Source organism: Octopus bimaculoides, chromosome 18 (assembly GCF_001194135.2).
Source record: "Octopus bimaculoides isolate UCB-OBI-ISO-001 chromosome 18, ASM119413v2, whole genome shotgun sequence".
In the NCBI taxonomy this organism is placed as follows: Eukaryota; Metazoa; Mollusca; class Cephalopoda; order Octopoda; family Octopodidae; genus Octopus; species Octopus bimaculoides.
In genome coordinates this window covers 38,400,599-38,419,643 of record NC_068998.1, presented here as the reverse complement: position 1 = coordinate 38,419,643, position 19,045 = coordinate 38,400,599, and the positions used below count along the sequence as shown (strand labels likewise).

The 19,045-nt window shown below is 39.0% G+C and overlaps 1 protein-coding gene and 1 long non-coding RNA gene across 10 annotated transcripts in view; both read left to right on the top strand.

Annotated features, from left to right (window-relative positions):
* The window catches only part of LOC128249753 (uncharacterized), a 29,640-nt gene extending 15,414 nt beyond the window's left edge, over positions 1-14,226 (top strand). Inside the window, exon 2 of the long non-coding RNA XR_008265847.1 lies at positions 13,960-14,226. This is a non-coding gene — a long non-coding RNA (uncharacterized LOC128249753). The remainder of the gene's footprint in view (positions 1-13,959) is intronic.
* Positions 14,227-15,014: 788 nt separating this feature from the next.
* The window catches only part of LOC106883893 (AT-rich interactive domain-containing protein 1A), an 86,841-nt gene continuing 82,810 nt past the window's right edge, over positions 15,015-19,045 (top strand). For all 9 annotated transcript variants that reach the window (XM_052974205.1, XM_052974206.1, XM_052974204.1 and 6 more), the window contains exon 1: positions 15,015-16,635. In XM_052974205.1, coding sequence (XP_052830165.1) covers positions 15,862-16,635 — 774 coding nt within the window. In that variant the 5' untranslated portion in view covers positions 15,015-15,861. The remainder of the gene's footprint in view (positions 16,636-19,045) is intronic.

Below are 19,045 nucleotides of genomic sequence, written 5' to 3'. Positions count from 1 at the left end.
CTCTTCCGATCTTATATATATATATAGATTCAGGTGAATATGGTACTTAAGTTTAGGCACCAGAATTAAGTATGGTATTATCCATACAATTTCATTGGGCTTCCAACTAGGCCTTTCATGATACCCTTAAAGCCAGGAACTTTTCAGCACCCCATCATACATATGTATGTGTGCGTGTGTGTGGTCTGATCAATAAATATCGGACTGTTGCCATAGTAACGAAGCTAAAGCACATAAAGTAAAGCTGCTTGGCACAAATTGACCTTGGACACTGCTGTGCTTGCACACTAAGTTGTAATTACTTAGCTCATTTTTGCTGCTTACAGCAGTGCTTGGAAGGAAGGTGTGTAGCATGTGATCATTGTATTGACCATGACAGAGAAAGTTGAGCAGAGAATCTGCATCAAATTTTGCCAAAAGCTTGGCGATACCTGATCAGCAGCCTATGTGAAGTTTTCCGAAAGTTTTCATCATTCCCGACATAATCAAGGAGATCTTGTTCAACTGAAATCCGAGTGTCTTCTTGGTCAGGCAAAAGCAGTTTTGGCACAAACTTGGCAGACACGCGTCTCATACCCAAATTTTCAGTGATAATGGACTGAACTGAACCGTAACTAACCTGCACATCCTCTGATAACTCATGGATGGTGATTCAATGATTTCCCCTCACAGATGCATGTACATCTGTGATGTTCTTCTCGGTTCTGCTGGTTGCTGGTCTCCCAGAACATTTGTCAATATCGACATTTTTCAGCCATCTTGGAAATGTCTGAACCTCTCGTACACTTGTGTGCGGCTCATACACTCCTCGCCATACACTTTCTGCAGCTTTCATAGGCGTCTAAGCAGGTATCACCATTACAACTTTCTCTGTCATGGTCAATGCAATTATCATACGCTACACACCTTCCTACCAAGCACTGCTGTAAACAGCGGAAGTGAGCTAGAACGTTAAAACTTAGTGTGCACGTACAGCAGAGTTCAAGGTCATCTTTTATCAAGCAACTTCACTCTGTGTGCTTTGTTACTATGGCAACAGTCCAGATACTTATTAATCAGACCTTGTATATATACACATACACATACATGCATATATGCATGTATCTTTATTGATTGCCCATTATTTATTGACCCCAAATGAATGAAAGGCAAGCTTCACTTAGGTGGGATTTGAACTCAGAGAGCTAGAACAAATACTTCCAGGTGTTTTATCCAATGCTCCAACAACTCTATCAGTTTGATGCCATATGTATGTGTGTGTATGTATGTCTATGTGTATACATAGTTGTACATATATAATATATATACATATATACATAGTATATATAATATATATATGTTATATAATATTATCATCATCAGCTTTTAACGTCTGTCTTCCATGCTGGCAATGGTTAGATGTGTGTGTGTGTATATATATATATATATATATATATATATATATATATATATATATATATATATATATATATATATATATATAATGGAAAATATATCAATATCTCTATGTATCTATGTATCACCATAGCAAAAGTACAGTTCTTCTAATCCATCATGTTTGGGACTTGGCCAGGACTGGATTATCAAACATACTGGTTCTTAGATCTCAGTTTTAGAAAAAAAACAAGACATAAGAAATCATGTTTCTCTCAAGGTCTCGTCAAATGCATAACTATTTTACATTCCACCTCAGTATTTGCAGATGTCTTTTTTTTTTTGCAGGACAGATTAAGTCCACTAATGTCATGTCATATTTTAATGGTTCTTGAGCACCAAACTGTAAACATCCAGGTCTCTCTGATAGTCATGTCTTCATGTAACTGCATGCAGTTTTCAAAGACCATTGATTCTGAAAACAGCATTCTCTTGTATTGTTTTGGTACTAAACCATTCAAATAATACAGAAGCTAGTTGTGATTTAAAAAATAAAATTGTTTGCAGCACGAAAACACATTGGCTTTCCTCTGAATCAATCAAGCATCAGCTACATTGACTTGTACTTTTGCTTCTTAATGTTATAAATTGTTCAGGTAACGAGATGGCAGAATTGTTAGTAGGCTGGGCAAAATGCTTAGCGGCATTATGTTCAGAGTTCATATTGTGCCAAGGTCGACTTTGCCTTTCATCCTTTCAGAGTAGATGAAATAAGTAGCAATTGAATTCTGGGGTCAATGTAATTGACTAAACCCTGCCCCTGAAATTGCCACAATTTGAAACGAATGTTATGAATTGTTGAAGAACCTTTATTATTTTCACACATAACAGTAGTATGGTGAGAGTTAGCAATGAGTTCAATGAGGAATTTAGTGAGCATGTAAAAGAGTTCACTAAAGCTCAACTCTCAATCCCTTTCTGTTCATCGTAGTTCTCCAGATCACAACAGAAAGTGGTTGCCAGGGGAACTCTTTTACTCCGAGGGCCTTGTTCTTAAGCTGAATCTGTATTATCTTACCTTTTTTTTTTATTATTTTACTTGTTTCAGTCATTTGACTGCGGCCATGCTGGAGCACCGCCTTTAGTCAAGCAAATCAACCCCAGGACTTATTCTTTGTAAGCCTAGTACTTATTCTATAGGTCTCTTTTTGCTGAACTGCTAGCTTACGGGGACGTAAACACACTAACATTGGTTGTCAAGCGATGGTGGGGGGACAAACACACACAAACATATGCATACACATACATACATGATTGACCGTTGACTGAACACTATTCAATTTTTTTTCTCCGTGTTTTTCTCCTTGTCTCCGTATTCTTTCTGTTGAAGAGCGTAGCTCGAAGCGTCAAAGACTTTCCGTATTCCCGAGCGTCATACTAATACATCCTTTTGTTATTTACACCACCTGTCCTCGTCTGTTGTTGTTTTTTCGTATATTCTCCCATATATATATATATATATATACGACGGGCTTCTTTCAGTTTCCGTCTACCAAATCCACTCACAAGGCTTTGGTGGTCGGCCCGAGGCTATAGTAGAAGACACTTGCCCAAGGTGCCACACAGTGGGACTGAACCCAGAACCATGTGGTTGGTAAGCAAACCACTTACCACACAGCCACTCCTGCACCTGTAGTTGAATTAGAAAAGACATTCTTGATATACAAGCATAAATTGTTGAAAAACCTATATTATATGCACACACAATAGCAGTGATGGATATAGTGTGCATGTAGGAATTCAGTGATGGATATAGTGCGCATGTAGGAATTCACCAAGGCTCAGCTCTCACTCCCCTTCTATTCATCATTGTTCTCCAGACCATAACAGAGAAGTTTAAGACTGGTTGCCTGGGAACTCTTTTACTCCAAGGACCTTGTTCTTAAGCTGAGTCTGTAATAGAATAAGAAGAAGAATTTTAAGTATGGAAGCATACTTGGAATTAGAGAGCTTTAGAGTTAATTTAGCAGGAAAATAGTACACCCATCTCTTCAGGAAAATGATTTTGTCTGAAATGTAGAAAGGTGTAGGTAGACATTTCATATGGTGTACCCAGTGCAAACTATGGAAATAGAAAAGGTGCAGTGGATCCACAAGAAGATTAGCAGAGAAAGTAGGTTTTGCTTGTGGCAGATGTGCAGGAACAAGGAACACTATGAACTCATGGGAAATAGGTTTTCTTGAATGCCAAGGAGGGTCTTTAGAGTTTGTAGTTCCAGTTACCTGGCTGACCTAATTAGCAGAGGAGGAGGGATGTTCTGAAAGTATAGCTGCTAAAAGACAAACCGGCTGGAAGAAATTCAGGAAGCAATTACCTCTGTTGGGAACAAAAAAGCTTCTCTTTTAGAGTTAGAATGAAAGGTAGATTGTAGCATCGGTGTGTGTGTACAACAAAGTGCAAATGTGTTGAGGGGAATATTGGGCACAAGGGACATCAGATGTGGTGTGCAAGAGAGAAGGCTGGGCTTATTTTGTCATGTAATGTGTATGGATGAGGAAAGCCGCATGAAGAAGTGCTGATCACTAAATCTGGATGGAACTTGTTGAAGAGGGAGACCCAAAGTGACATGGGACAAAGCAGTGAAGTGTAACCTCAGGTTGGTGAGCCCCATGGAGGAAATGAGAAAGGGCTGAGATGATTGGTGATTCATTGTACTTGAGAAAATCTGTTTATCTAAGCAAAAATAAGGTTCAAAAAGCATGTCATTAATATCTATTCCTCTGAACTCAATCTTTTATCTGTCAGCCCTTCTCTACAATTCCTCTTATTTTATTTTATTTTAGTTTATTTTTTACTGCCCACAAGGGGCTACACACAGAGGGGACAGACAAACGGATTAAGTTGATTGTATCGACCCCAGTGCGCAACTGGTACTTATTTAATCGACCCCGAAAGGATGAAAGGTAAAGTCAACCTCGGCAGAATTTGAACTCAGAACGTAGAGACAGACGAAATACCGCTAAGCATTTCGCCCGTCGTGCTAATGTTTCTGCCAGCTCGCTGCCTTATTCCTCTTTGTAACACCCACCTCTCTTTCACCCTCCTAACTACAGCCCTCTTTCCTCAATTGTAGAACTATACATAATCCACCCCTCCTCTCTGCTACAAGTTATCCTTTTCTTTAGAACCATTTATTATGTCACTCACCCTGTGAGCTCAACATCATTCCTTCCTACTTTATTTCCCACTGAAGAACCCCTTCCAATACCTGCCATTGACACCCCTCTTTGCCACTTTCTATATCCACTCCTGTGAGCCTCTGACATTTTTTGCTGTCTATAGTGCATCCTTTCTTTCCCTAACACTTCACATCAACTCTATTTCTCATCTATTTACAGCAGTGGTTCTCAACCAAGGTCCATATAAGATTTTTGGGGGTCTATATAACATCATCATCATCATCATCATCGTTTAACGTCCACTTTCCATGCTAGCATGGGTTGGACGATTTGACTGATGATTGGTGTACCAGATGGCTATACCAGGTTCCAATCTGATTTGGCAGAGTTTCTACAGCTGGTTGCCCTTCCTAACGCCAACCATTCCGAGAGTGTAGTGGGTGCATTTACGTGCCACCGGCACGAAGGCCAGTCAGGCGGTACTGGCAATGGCCACACTCAAAATGGTGTATTTTATGTGCCACCTGCACAGGAGCCAGTCCAGCGGCTGTATGAAAACATTAATAAATAACATTCTATAAAACAAGTTTTAAACACTCAATGGCTATGGGGATCCACCAGAATGAAATAGTAATCAAAGTGGGTTTCATAGATAAAAAAAAAGGGTTGAGAATCCCTGATCCACAGGTTTCATATTATGTATTGTCACCAATCATCCCCTCCTCCTCTCTGACTCATTGCTATTTTCCTTTATCTTCTTCCAAACTGAGATTCCATCATTAACCACGCCTCCAACCATGTTCACCATTCACCTCTATCTCCATCACTCACCATCTGTCACACCCCTTCCAAACTCACTTACCATCCTTGATTTTCTGTCCCTCTTCTCTCTTGATCGATTTTCTTGTACATTGAGAGCATACCATCACATCTCATTTCCACTATTCATTCTTGCTTTCAAGTTGGGGTGGCCATGCATCTCCTTTACAGCAAGATACCTGTTCTTGCCCTCTTTTATATTTTCACTTTTTAACACCAGACACAAAGCCAGCTCTCTCAGTACTACACTCCCAGTCTGTCGAGGGCATCTTTTCTTGCATGTTACTTGGTGACTTCACAAGTAACAGAACCATGGAAAAGCACTCAGCACTCATTGTAGAGTGGCTGATGTTAGGAAGGGTGTCCAGACATAGAGACCATGCTGAAGCTCAATGCAGTCCTCTGCCTAGTCAATTCCTGTTGAACTGGTCAACATATGTCAGCATGGGATACAGATATTAAATGAAGATGATGGTGATGATGATGATGATGATGATCATCATCATCATCATCAACAATATGTTTATGTCTATTTTTCCATGCTGCTATCACCATATATATTTAGTTCAGTTGGTATGAATACACACACACACACACATACATGTATATACATACATATAGATGTATAAATGCTTACACACATGTATACATTACACATAATACACCTTTTTGTTCATACATATGTATAAACAGATATACATATATAAATGTATACATACATTTATACATATAAATGTATACATAATACACACATAGGGACATGTATTTACACACACAGATATATATGTATACACATATATGCATAGATATATATATACATACATATATATATACACATACATAGATAAATATATATATATATATATATATATATATATATATATACATATATATATATATGTGTGTGTGTGTGTATATATATATATATATATATATATATATATATATATACATATATATACACAAATGTACAGGCAGAGACATACATTCTGAGTCTACTACATATGCTATCTCTCTCGCCCATCTTATTTGTCATGGGAATGAATCTGTTTGTAACAACATCAAGGAAGGAATCCAATGGGGGTGAGAGTAATGAACTCTGCTACCTGCAAGCCAGCAATGAGATACTTCATGGATGACCTAACTCTAACAGCTTCCTCCAACCCATTTAAAGGCAAGGCAGGTCCTGAAAGTATTGCATGATGTGGCAACAAGGGCAAAAATGAAGTTCAGAAATGGGGAAATTACCAGAAAGTTTTAACTCCAAGTTCAGGATGGGGTTTAAGCCATCAAAAAAGGAATACCCAATAAAATATTATACAAAAATGACACCACATGGTTCTGGGTTCAGTCCCACTGCATGGGACCTTGGGTAGGTGTCTTCTATTAGAATTTCATGTCAACCAAAGCCTTGCAAACGGATTTGGAAGATGGAAACTGAAAGGCCCGTCATATATATATATATATATATATATGGAGTGGCTGTGTGGTTAGTAGCTTGCTTACCCACCACATGGCTCTAGGTTCAGTCCCACTGTGTCGCACCTTGGGCAAGTATCTTCTACTATAGCCTTGGGCTGACCAAAGCCTTGCGAGTGGATTTGGTAGATGGAAACTGAGAAAGAAGCCCGTCGTATATATATATATATATATACATGTTTGTGTGTCTGTGTTTGTCCCCCCAACATTGCTTGACAACCAATGCTGGTGTGTTTACATCCTTGTAACTTAGTGGTTCGTCAAAAGAGACCGATAGAATAAGTACTAGGCTTACAAAGAATAAGTCCTGAGGTTGATTTGCTCTACTAAAAGCAGTGCTCCGGCATGGCTTCAGTCAAATGACCAAAACAAATAAAAGAATAAATATATATATATATATATATATTATATATAGATATATATATATAATATACATATACTATATATAGATATCATCATCATCATTTAATGTCTGGTCCCCATGATGACATGGGTCGGATGGTTTGACATGGAGCTGGCTAGCAGGGAGCTGTCCAGATATATAGATATATATAATGTGTGTGTGTACCTTTGTGTCTATGTTTGACCCCAACACTGCTGCTTGACAATCGGTGTTAGTTTGTTTACATCCCCATAACTTAATGGCTTGATAGAATAAGTATGAGTCTTCAAAATAAGTACTGAGGTTAATTTGTTTGACTAAAAATTTAAAGTGGGCCCCAGCATGGCACAGTCTAATGACCGAAACAAGTAAATGATTAAGATGAAAAAATGTCTGTCTCGTTGTCAGAAGCAGTGCATTCTACACAGACAAACAGGCAGATGATCAATGAGGAAGTCAGAGGGAGTTAGGGAAAAATTAAGGGCTGGGTCTTCTTGCACAGGCTTCTACCAAATCTCTGGGTGGCATGTGTCTGGGTATTGACAGTCAAAGAAGTGCAGATGGGATCTGTAGAATTAATTGAGAGATGGGAGAGCAAAAAGATCTGCCGATGGCTTGGAATTCCACCAACTTTCATGTTGGTGAAGTGGGGGACATATCAGGGTTGGGTAGTTATGGCTGCCCCAAATATCAAGTTCAAGAAGTGTTCAAGTTGACGAAGGTTAGGGTTGTGATGTACAGAGATTGCAGCAATGAAAAGATCAGTGATGCAGGTGTCAAGTGATGGTGGAGAGACAAACACAGATACACAAATATATATATATATATATACGACAGGCTTCTTTCAGTTTCTGTTGACCAAATCCACTCACAAGGTTTTGGTCGGCTCGAGGCTATAGCAAAAGACACTTGCCCAAGGTGCCATGCAGTGGGACTGAACCTGAAACCATGTGGTTAGGAAGCAAGCTACTTACCACACAGCCATGCCTATATATGAGACAAGTTATAGATAATGGTCATTACATATTTTTCCTTAATTAGAGCAAATTTGGCTTACAGCTGTTTCTAGTAATCATTATAGGTACACTACTGATACATTTACTCCATTGAGATAAATTGAATGACCTAAGAAAATTAATGCTACTTTGTCAGAGCCATTCCTAGTTAAATTGCTCTGACAAAATCAGCATTAACTTTTTAGGTTGTTCAGCTTTTCTCAATTGATCAATAAACCAATTGAGAAACCTATAATGACTACTGGAAACAGCTGTAAGCCAAATTTGCTTTAATAAAGGAAAATTATGTAATGACCATTATCTATAACTTGTCTTATATATCACTCTGTAAAAACCAGCTTGTCTGGAGGCCAACCACGGATTTACAGTATAGAATTGTGATAAACCATAACCTTGGACCCTGTTATAAGAATATTTGGGGTTTTTCTCTAAGCTAAACAATATTGTTTGCCTGCTGTACCACAGAGAACTTATGAAATATTTTGCCCAGATTGATAATCCTATTAGCTCTACATACAATGGGCTTCTTCCAGTTTCCGTCAACCAGTTCCACTCACAAAACTTTGGTTGGCCCGAGGATATAGAGAAGATGTCCAAGGTGTCATGCAGTGGGACTGAACCAAAACAAAGTGGTTGGGAAGCAAGCTCTTTAATCATCCATACCTGCACCTATATATATTATCATCAGAATGGTCATCATTTAATGTCCATGTTCCATGCTGGCATGGGTTGAACAGTTTGACAAGGATCGAGGGAGTAAAGGACTGCATCATACTCCAGTGTCTGCTGTGGCAAAGTTTCCATAGCTGGATGCTTTTCCAGTACTATTGAGGTCATTGTGCAGCTTGCAAGTCAAGAAACCCAAGGAGGGAGCACATTACCTCTGTACGTTAAATGAGGAAAGAGGTTAGAGTAGAGCAGGTTCCTGTTGTATAGGAACTACATGGTGGGGGCAGAGAAGACGGTCTGTACAAGGTGGGGGCAGAGAAGACGGTCTGTACAAGGTGGGGGCAGAGAGGACGGTTGTTTTTGAAAAATTTTATTGACATCAATGTGTTTGGATTGAATTAGCATTTGTCAAAATCAAGCGAGGAAAACAACATCTATTATGTGGTGTCTGTTTTCATTGATGCATTTCTGAAGGCATTCTAGGAAGCTGGCCTCTACTCTCTCCAGCATTGCTTTGTTGATTTGGGTGACTTCCACATGAATAAATTCCTTCAAATCATCCAATGTACAGGGCTTATGTGCATACACATGAGCCTTGAGGTTTCCCCACAAGAAATAATTACACATGGACAAATCAGTGGACCAAGGAATGTCAGCAAACCTGGAAATGAGGCGGTCACCAGAGAGAGGCTCTGGCTGTGTGGGTTCGTTGAACCATCTTGTTGAAATCACATATGTCAAATAGGCATACATTTTCATTGTAATTCAGGTACAAAGAAGTTGTTTATCATCTTCATGTAATGCTTGGAGTTCACAGTAACAGCATTTCCATTATTGTTTTCAAAAAAGTAAGGACCAATGACTGCAGCTTTTCCAACAGCACACCAGACCATCACTTTTGGGCTGTGCAGTGGTCTTTCGTGTTCTCTCGGATTTTCAAGAGTCCAATAACGACAGTTCTGTTGATTCACTATGCCATTGAGATGAAAATAAGCTTCATCACTCATTAACAAAATGAGGTTGTCATTTGCCTCAAAAATTACTTCCATCTGACGTGCGAAGTGAAGCTGCTGTGCATAGTCCCATGGTTTCAACTGTTGCCCAACGACCAGTTTGTACGGGTGAAAATGCAGGTCTTCTTGCAAAATTCACCTTACCGATTGGTTATCGATGCCAAATTCAGTGGAATGCCTATGAGCAGAGTGATTCAGACTCCGTATCAAAGCTTGTCTGATGCGTTCCACATTTTCTGGGGTCTGTACCATTCATGACACCCCAACGGTTTCCTATTCATTAGTGTACCTCGTGTACGAAGTGCATTCGCCCAACGTAAGATCGTGTTACAGGAGGGAACAGCCTGATTTTGGTGAATGTTGAAGTGGCACCAAAACTCACTGCTGTGACAGACTCGTTATTCTTCATGTAACTGTTATAGGAAAACATGCAATGCTCTATCGTCCACAGTGCCATGGCTTCACCTGAAAAGAAAAGAACACAATGCTAAGACAGACTGAATGGAGCCTGTCGGACAAAAGTTTCTTCTCCCAGGGCTGAGTAATAGCCATTTCAAAAATGTCCGTCCTCTCTGTATATAATGAGTGTGAATATATAAACATTTACATTCACACATGTTTCAGATTCCCTAATAGGTATGATCAAGTGACATCAACCACAAAACACTTTAGATACAAGGAAATAATCCAGATTAGCAAAGCACAATTAAAATATATGCATAAATATACATGTGTTTATATATATCTTTTATCTTTTACTTGTTTCAGTCATTAGACTGTGGCCATACTGGGGCACCACCTTGAATATTTAGTTGAATGAATCGAGCCCAGTACTTATTTTTAAAGCCTGGTACTTACTGCTAGGTTACAGGGATGTAAACACATCAACGGTTGTGAAGCGGTGTTGAGGGGACAAACGCAGACACATATATGATGGGCTTCTTTCAGTTTCTGTTTACCAAATCCATTCACAAGGCTTAAGTTAGCCTGAGGCTATAGCAGAAGACACTTGCCCATGGTGCTGAGCAATAGGACTGAACCCAGAACCATGTGGTAGGGAGGCAAGCTTCTTACTACACAGCCACTCCAGCGCTTATATATATATGCACACAAACACACACATATACTCTCTCCTTTTACTTGTTTCAGTCATTTGACTGCGGCCATGCTGGAGCACCGCCTTTAGTTGAGCAAAAGGACTCCGGGACTTATTTTTTGTAAGCCTAGTACTTATTCCATTGGTCTCTTTTGCCGAACCGCTAAGTGATGAGGACATAAACACACCAGCATCGGTTGTCAAGCAATGCTAGGGGAACAAACACAGACACACAAACATATATATATATACGACGGGCTTCTTTCAGTTTCCGTCTACCAAATCCACTCACAAGGCTTTGCTCAAGATGCCACGCAGTGGGACTGAACCCGGAGCCATGTGGTTGGTAAGCAAGTTACTCACCACACAGCCACTCTTGCGCCTATATATATATATATATATATATATATATATATATATATATATATATATACATACTGGAGTAAGCTCATAAATGTGCAACAAGGTGGAAAAAAGAGTACTCAAATACCAGAGGTAGAGTAATATGCTTTATTTAAAAGCGGCAGAAATAAAACAGAAAACTGTTACTCGGAGTTTCACGTTCCCGTTCATCGGACAGTTTTGTTAGAAATGGGAAAGAAATGACATTTTAAATAAGTATATATATATATTTTTTTTTTATTAAAAATGCAAAATTATCATAAGACTGTTACTCAGAGTTTCACATTCCCCCTCCAATGAACAAGAATGTGAAACTGAATAACAGTTCTGCGATAATTTTGCAGCTTTAATAAAAGCATATTATTACTCTACCTTTGGTATTCGAGTACTATTTTTACCATCTTGTTTTGCACTTGTGTACTCACCTGTATACACACACATATATATATATTGTGAATATATTTACATACAAATCCACATCCAACATATTCTTCCAACACAAACACTATTATTTCTGCAATCAGAATATTTGCTACGCCTGATTCAACAAAGTGTATGTTGTCTGATGAGTCTCATTGAACAACTGCTTTGCTGAAACAACAGTGGCCATGTTGTAAGAATAAGAACAAACCCATTTTCTGTATATCTACCCCGCCTTATACACACACTCATACACATATTTACGCGTATACATGTACACACATATATGCATACACGGATCTACACACACATGTATGCATACACATATCTACACAGACAGACATGCATACACAGATCCACACACACACACACACACACACACATACACAGATCCACACACACACATATATATATATATATATATATATATATATATATATACACGATCATATACACACATACACTTGCAGTCTAAGGTAAAAGTACATTTTCTCAAATGCATGCACAAACATACATGTATTGAAGAATAATGAAACAATAACAGCGGTTTTAATGGTAAATAGTAACAACATGTATGTACTCTTAGTTGTCTCTCTTACAGGTTCACGGTAAAAAAAAAAAATACACATATATATATATACTGTGAAGTTATACATACACAGACACACGTACACGATATATTTTCCATCGCTAAAAACATATATTCATGTTGTTTTTCCTTGCATTTTACTCGCACAAGAATACTTACACAAACAAACGTATGATAACAATTGTACACACACACACACACAGATACATACATATATACATGTATGTATGTATGAAAATGTACACACGAGAACCATCTAATTTGACGAAAATATATTGTCAATAGTATCGGATATGGATGCGTATACGCATGTTCGCGTGCGTATATACATGTATGTTCAATAAGGAGTACATTAATGAAATATTTTAAATTGTCCCCCCCCCCAATTCTCTCAACATCATCACTTTCTGTTTATTATTTTTTTGAATGAAAAAAAAGGTGTGTATGTATGTGTGTGAGTGTTCATTAACGGGTGTCGGTAAAAGATGGGGGTTAAGAGAGAGAGAGGGGGGGAGTAAGCATGTATTAGAGAGGAGAGAGGGAAAGAGGGCTTCAATACATATTAGTGGGGAAGAGCAGAGAGGAAAAGGGAGAAAAGTAGAGAGGAAGAGAAGAAAGGGAAAGAAGTAAAGAGAGAAAGAGAGGGGAGGAAAGGGGAAACAAGAAAGGGAGGGACAGAAAGATAGCGAGAAAGAATGGGGGGAGGGCGAGAGAAGTAAAGAGAGAGAGAGAGAGAGAGAGAGAGAGGAAATAGGTGAAAGAGTTTAAATATGTATAAGTGTACGAATGAAAGAGAAAGAAGAAAATATGAGGAAAAGGAGAGAGAGGAAAAGGGGAGAGAAAAGGAAAGAGAGAAAAAGGGGAGAGAGAAAAAGAAGTATTCGTGAAATATGTTTTAATGAGAGGGGGAGCTAAAAGTCAATAATGTGAAAAAGTATTTCAGTGAGAGAGAGGAAAATAAGGAAGAGAGAAAGAGAGAGAGAGAGAAGACCTGATTGAGAGAGGAATTGACAAGAAAGAGAGAGAGAGAGAATGTGAGCATCTGTCAACAAAAGAGAGATCGAGAGAGGAATGTGTCCGCGAAAAAGAAAGCCTGAAAGAGAAACAAATAGATAGATAGATAGAGAGAGAGAGAGAAAGAGAGATAGACAGAGTGTATATCAGTGAGAGAGAAGGCTTTCAGACTGTGAGAGGATGTTATTTAATGAGAGCGTGAATGTGCTGTATATATATACATACGTGCGTGTATATATATATATAGAGAGAGAGAGAGTTAGTGTGTATCTAGGGTGCCGGCCGGGCACGAATTAATCACAAACATTTTTTTTATTTATAGGGAAGGATGGTAGTTATGTAGTAACGTTCATGCATCTCCAATGGGCATCAGCCAATAACGTTCCAACTATAAATTGAAACTGGATTTGTGGTACTATTTTGTAAACGAGCAAGGAAATATGGTGGTGGGAGCTATATTGAATAGAAAGAATAAACTATAGTATATTACTGGTGTTTATTTTCAGAGACACGGAGGAAGGCTGAAAAAAAAACAAAAAAAACAGCAGGCTTGATTTGAACAGAGCAGTGAGGCACTACATTAGATCCTCGAGTTCGGCCGTATACACTACCACCACCTCCACCACTACTACTACTATTAGAAAACAACAATACCATCTCCGTTAATAATGTAGTCACAACAACGACAGCAATTTAATTTCTTATATTGACATGTTTTTTTTTTAGTTTTAAGGGGGCGGGTGGAGTTGAAAAATAAAATAAGATGACATTCATGCCTTTGTTTGTTTTGCTTTCTTTTTTTTTTACTTCCAAAGCCATAAGTGAAACGAAAACTACTACAACCGGAGATCGAAACCGGGTCGCGGACTACTTTACAGTACTGGCTACACAACAACTACAACAACAACAACCACACCAAATAGCTGCTATGTGGTAAATGCTAATAGAACATCGTGACAAGGGCAGCTGTGATGGTGGCAGTTGTCTCCCCCTGAACTAGAGTCCTAGAAACCTGTTTGGGAAGTCTTGTCTCTCTGTCTTTCTTTCTTTCTCTCTCTCTCTCTCTTGTTCGATTTTCTGTGTCTGTGTGTTCGATACTACTACTTCTCTGCCTTTCTTTCTCTCTTCCTGTCACTCCATCGACTGCTGCTGCAGTAGTGGTGTTGGTGGTAACGATAGCGGCGGGAGGATGCGTTATAACGGGAACAGCCGACGTCTCACTCACTTCAGCTACTATATTGCTTTATCTCCACCAATCTGAAACAGAGAGAGAGAGAAAATATAATAATAATAATAGTAGTAATAATAATCATAGCAAAACAATCAAAAACTGTTCTTTTTCTTCAGTTGATATTTCCTTCATCTGCAATATATACCATTAACTTCTACAGCTTGGTGGCTTTTGTTAGCTTTTTTTCCGCTTGTTTCTAAAAGAGAAATATATAAATACAACAGATCTATGTAATATTCTCAGTAAGCAGCGAAGGCAGGCCAAGCATGTAGGACTGGTTGTCGTAGAGGAAAAAAGTGAATAAACATAATTGCGTGCTCAATAATATCAGACTTGGCCCACTGCTGACGTCAGTGCGAAAGCCCTTCAGCAAATATGAGCTGGTAGATTTTACTCCTCCGTAACGGAGAAAGAAAAATCAATTTTTACACAACACTCTCGACATATCTAGTTGTTTTATTGTAAATAATAAATGTCTAAAATGTTCATCTTGTATCGCATGCTTTCGTGATGGATACGATATGCTCGAATTTCTCGACAATATTTCAGTTTAATGATCTGGTTTTGTGGAGGGAGGCACTAGCATCAGCTAATTGAAACGCCAGATTTGAAAAGAATGCCTTAGACGTGTCACAACCCAGATTTTTGTTCTTGCGCTCAGGGAACACTATTGCGAAAAGAATTCCCGAATTTGTTGGAATCATTATTACTCGTTGATAACATGTGTTTTGGGTGAGGAAAACCCTTTGGCGTATTACCATGGTCCGAAATATTCTCATGCCACCGTAAAGGACGTATTATGGACCTACATAAAAAAAAGCTTATTGCGTATGAATCTGCTCGTTAAATGCTGGAGATATTCCCGCTTATTGAAGTGTGCCATATAATAGCTGTGTGTATGATAAGACCATGCTGCCAGCCGACTAACTTTTCCCCCAACTGCATCCTTTTACCCCATCACAAAACACGTGTGTCGAAAGTCTGAAGACAGGTCGGAGAGGTTTTATAACATTTGGATACTCTTTGGATGTCGACTAGAGGTCGTTCTACAGATTTTTCTCACAGGGTGTGTGCTTTGCATTATGCCTGGGCTACCTGTCACTGTGGCCGAAAGGCAGAAGAAATTCGAAGAATTTAAGTCACCTGGAAGTACATGAGAGTGGATTAGTGATCTGAGATGGAAAATATTAACTCTGAAGATGGATTAGATCGTGCTGTTACTACTACGAAGCTACGATCACCGAGTCAAGTCTCAGATTCGAACACAATGGACTCTTTTCAAGATGGTGGCCAGCAAAACATGAACTCAGAGCAAAATGATTATACAGCTTCTTTGGACTCTACTCACGTCAATTCCGAATCCAACAATTATCCACAGAATTCGGGAGATGGAGGTGTGAGTTCAGATAGTTATGCAAGAATGAATGAAAATATTCATCCTACACAAATACCTGGATTCGGTATGTACGGTAGGGGAAATTACAGCATGGGAGATCAACATGGCGCTATGTCTATGCCAGGAAGTTCGGAGTTTTCAAACCAAACCTCGCAATATCATGGACAGTATTTACCAACTCATGTTCGGCCTGGATTTCCTGGAGGTCCAAAACCTGGAATGAATCCGATGCGACCAGGAATGGGGACATCTGGTATGGGAATGATGCCCCCTTCATATAATCCTGCCTCGACAAGATTAATGTCTGGTCAAAGCATATCTCAACAGAGCGGACCAACACCGACCCTTAATCAGCTTTTACAATCTCCGAATTCGGCTCAGAGATATCCGAATAACTACTCAGAATACGGAGGTTCTCAAAAAGTCCCTGCTGACATGGGCAGTGTGGCTGGTTACCCTATGCAACAGGCATGGAGTCCCCATCAACGAGGAGCTATAAACGCGTTCCCACAGACTCAGGGGGCCATATCCGGCTGCCAAGCTTTCCGAAATCAGGTATCCACTCATTTTATCCACATCTCCAGCCCCTTTCATACCTTAATACATGTCACATTTTCTCTCCCAGATATTATACCCGTCTGTTTGCCATGTTTTCATTTCTATGTATTTATGTTACACTATAATATTTATGTATCTAAATCTACAATGTTCCTTTTCTCTCATTATATATACATAAGTATATATATATATATATATATGTAAGTATATACATATATATATATAAAAATATATATGTATATATGTATAATATGCTACCACTTGTTGACGATATGTTGGTATATTTTGTGAAATATTTATTTATATATATTGTATAGTCAACAGCGTTAGTCATTTTATAGTTTGTACCATACATCTATTTCTGAAAAAGTCGACCAATCTATCCACATTTGCGTGAGGTAAATACGGTATGGAAAATTAAAAATATTTCTGTATTTATTTACATATCTGATTAGGTTTGTTTATTATTATTATTATTATTATCGAATTATTATTATTATCATCATTATTATTCTTTCCACCACCTCTCTGACTATTGAGCATTTTCTACTAAAATTCAGGGACCTAGTAACCTCCCCCCTCACCGAGTCCTCTTATCTTGTGATTTTGTTTACTTTCCCCCCTTCATAAAAGCCTACCTTTTTTTTTCCACAATGAATCATGAGGTAGATACATAATCATGTTGCTCTCTTGCCGATGATGATGATGAAAGTTTATTTACAATTGTTTGTTTATTTGTGTTGTTGATTTTGCAAACGGGGGGGGGGGAGAAAAAGCTAAATGAAAGCTTATTTCCTACCCCCTCCCACCCCCTCTCTTATTGATCTCCCCCCTCTCCGTTTCAATCTTTCTTTGTCTCTCTCTCCATTCTTTCTCTCCCCCTCCCTCTTTTTACTCTAACCTATCTCGATCTCACTCTCACATTGTCTTCTCTTCCTTTCTCTTTCTTCCACTGTCTCTCTATCTCTCGTTTTCTCTTGTCTGTGTGTCGCATTCTTCTTTCCATTCTGTCCGTCTCTCTCTCTTCCTTTCTGTATCCTCCCTGAATCCTCTCCTCCCCCCCTTTCTCTCTGTCCCCTGTCCTTTTCGTCTGCCTCTTCTCTTTCTCTTATATCTTAATGTCTCCCACCCCCTCTTTCTCCTCTCCCTCATTGCTTGTTTGTATAACTCTTTTCTCTCTCTCTCTCTTTCTCCCAAACCTTCCTCTTCTCTCATTTAGCAGTTATTTCTATCTCTCTTGTCAGTCTGTCCCTTTCTGTTCTCTCATCTAACTCGTTTGCCTTCTCCCTATGCGTTTCATGGGGGTCTTTCGTTTTAGGTACGTAAAATCCAAACCTCCACAAAATGTATTAGATCATCAGAGGCTATGTCGACTTGAGATAGATGAAGGCCATAAATAATATTGTCTTTGTGAACACGACGACGACAGCTGAAGTCCTTAAAACGAAAGATACCCCGTTTCTTGCCTTCGTGTTTGTCTTTTTATCACTCTTCTCTCACCTTTCTCAGTTTCCCCCCCGTTTTCTTTCCATTTCTCTTTATCAATCTGTTCCTCTCTCACAGTACATTCCTTGTTACTTTTTCTCTATCTTTCCTCCTTCCCCCCTCCTCCTCCTGAAGTCTGTCCTTTTTCTAACAGTTTTTCTCCCTTTTCCCCCCTGTAAATAGATATTTTCCCATCTCTGTCCCTGTCCTGCGAAGCTATAGATGTCGAGAGTTTGTATCTAAGAAAGCTGGGGTCCTTCATCACAATGGCTCGAGTTCTTTGCCTGCTCCTGCCTTGGTTCTCCATATTGATTGAGCAATGGTCTTGATGCCCTTCTGTTCTTCGTCGCGTTGGGATGGTATTGAACCGAGCAAAGGTAGCATTGCGCCATCGGTTATTTTGAATTTGGTGGCAAACTGGTATCTTTGAAAGACAGCTGGGGTGTTCATAGCAATAGCTTCACATGATTGGTTGCTGTTTTTTGTCATCTAATCAATTAATCTGCCTGTCTCCATCATCATCATCACCACCACCCTTTACTTATTTATTTACCTACACTTCCCTCCTCTCTCACCTCCCCCACCCGACCCTTTAATCTTCCTTCCTCCGTCAAACATTAGGGTAGTTAGCTGTCACTTCTCCACTCCCTTCCACCCATAGATGTGGATCTTATCTTTTCTAGAAACTAATATTTCTAGCTTGTTTACAGTATATGGCTTTTGGAGTCTTATTTGTTGTTGTTTGTATATTTAATAAACACCATAAAAATCTCCAACTGAAACTTCCTCTCTCTCCTCTTGAGTCTTGTCTCATCCAACCTTATTTGAAACAGCTCTTCCTAACAGCTTTAAAATGTCTTTCTACAGAGCAAGACAGTTATACAGCTAACTGTTCCTAGATGACAACTATAACAACGATGAA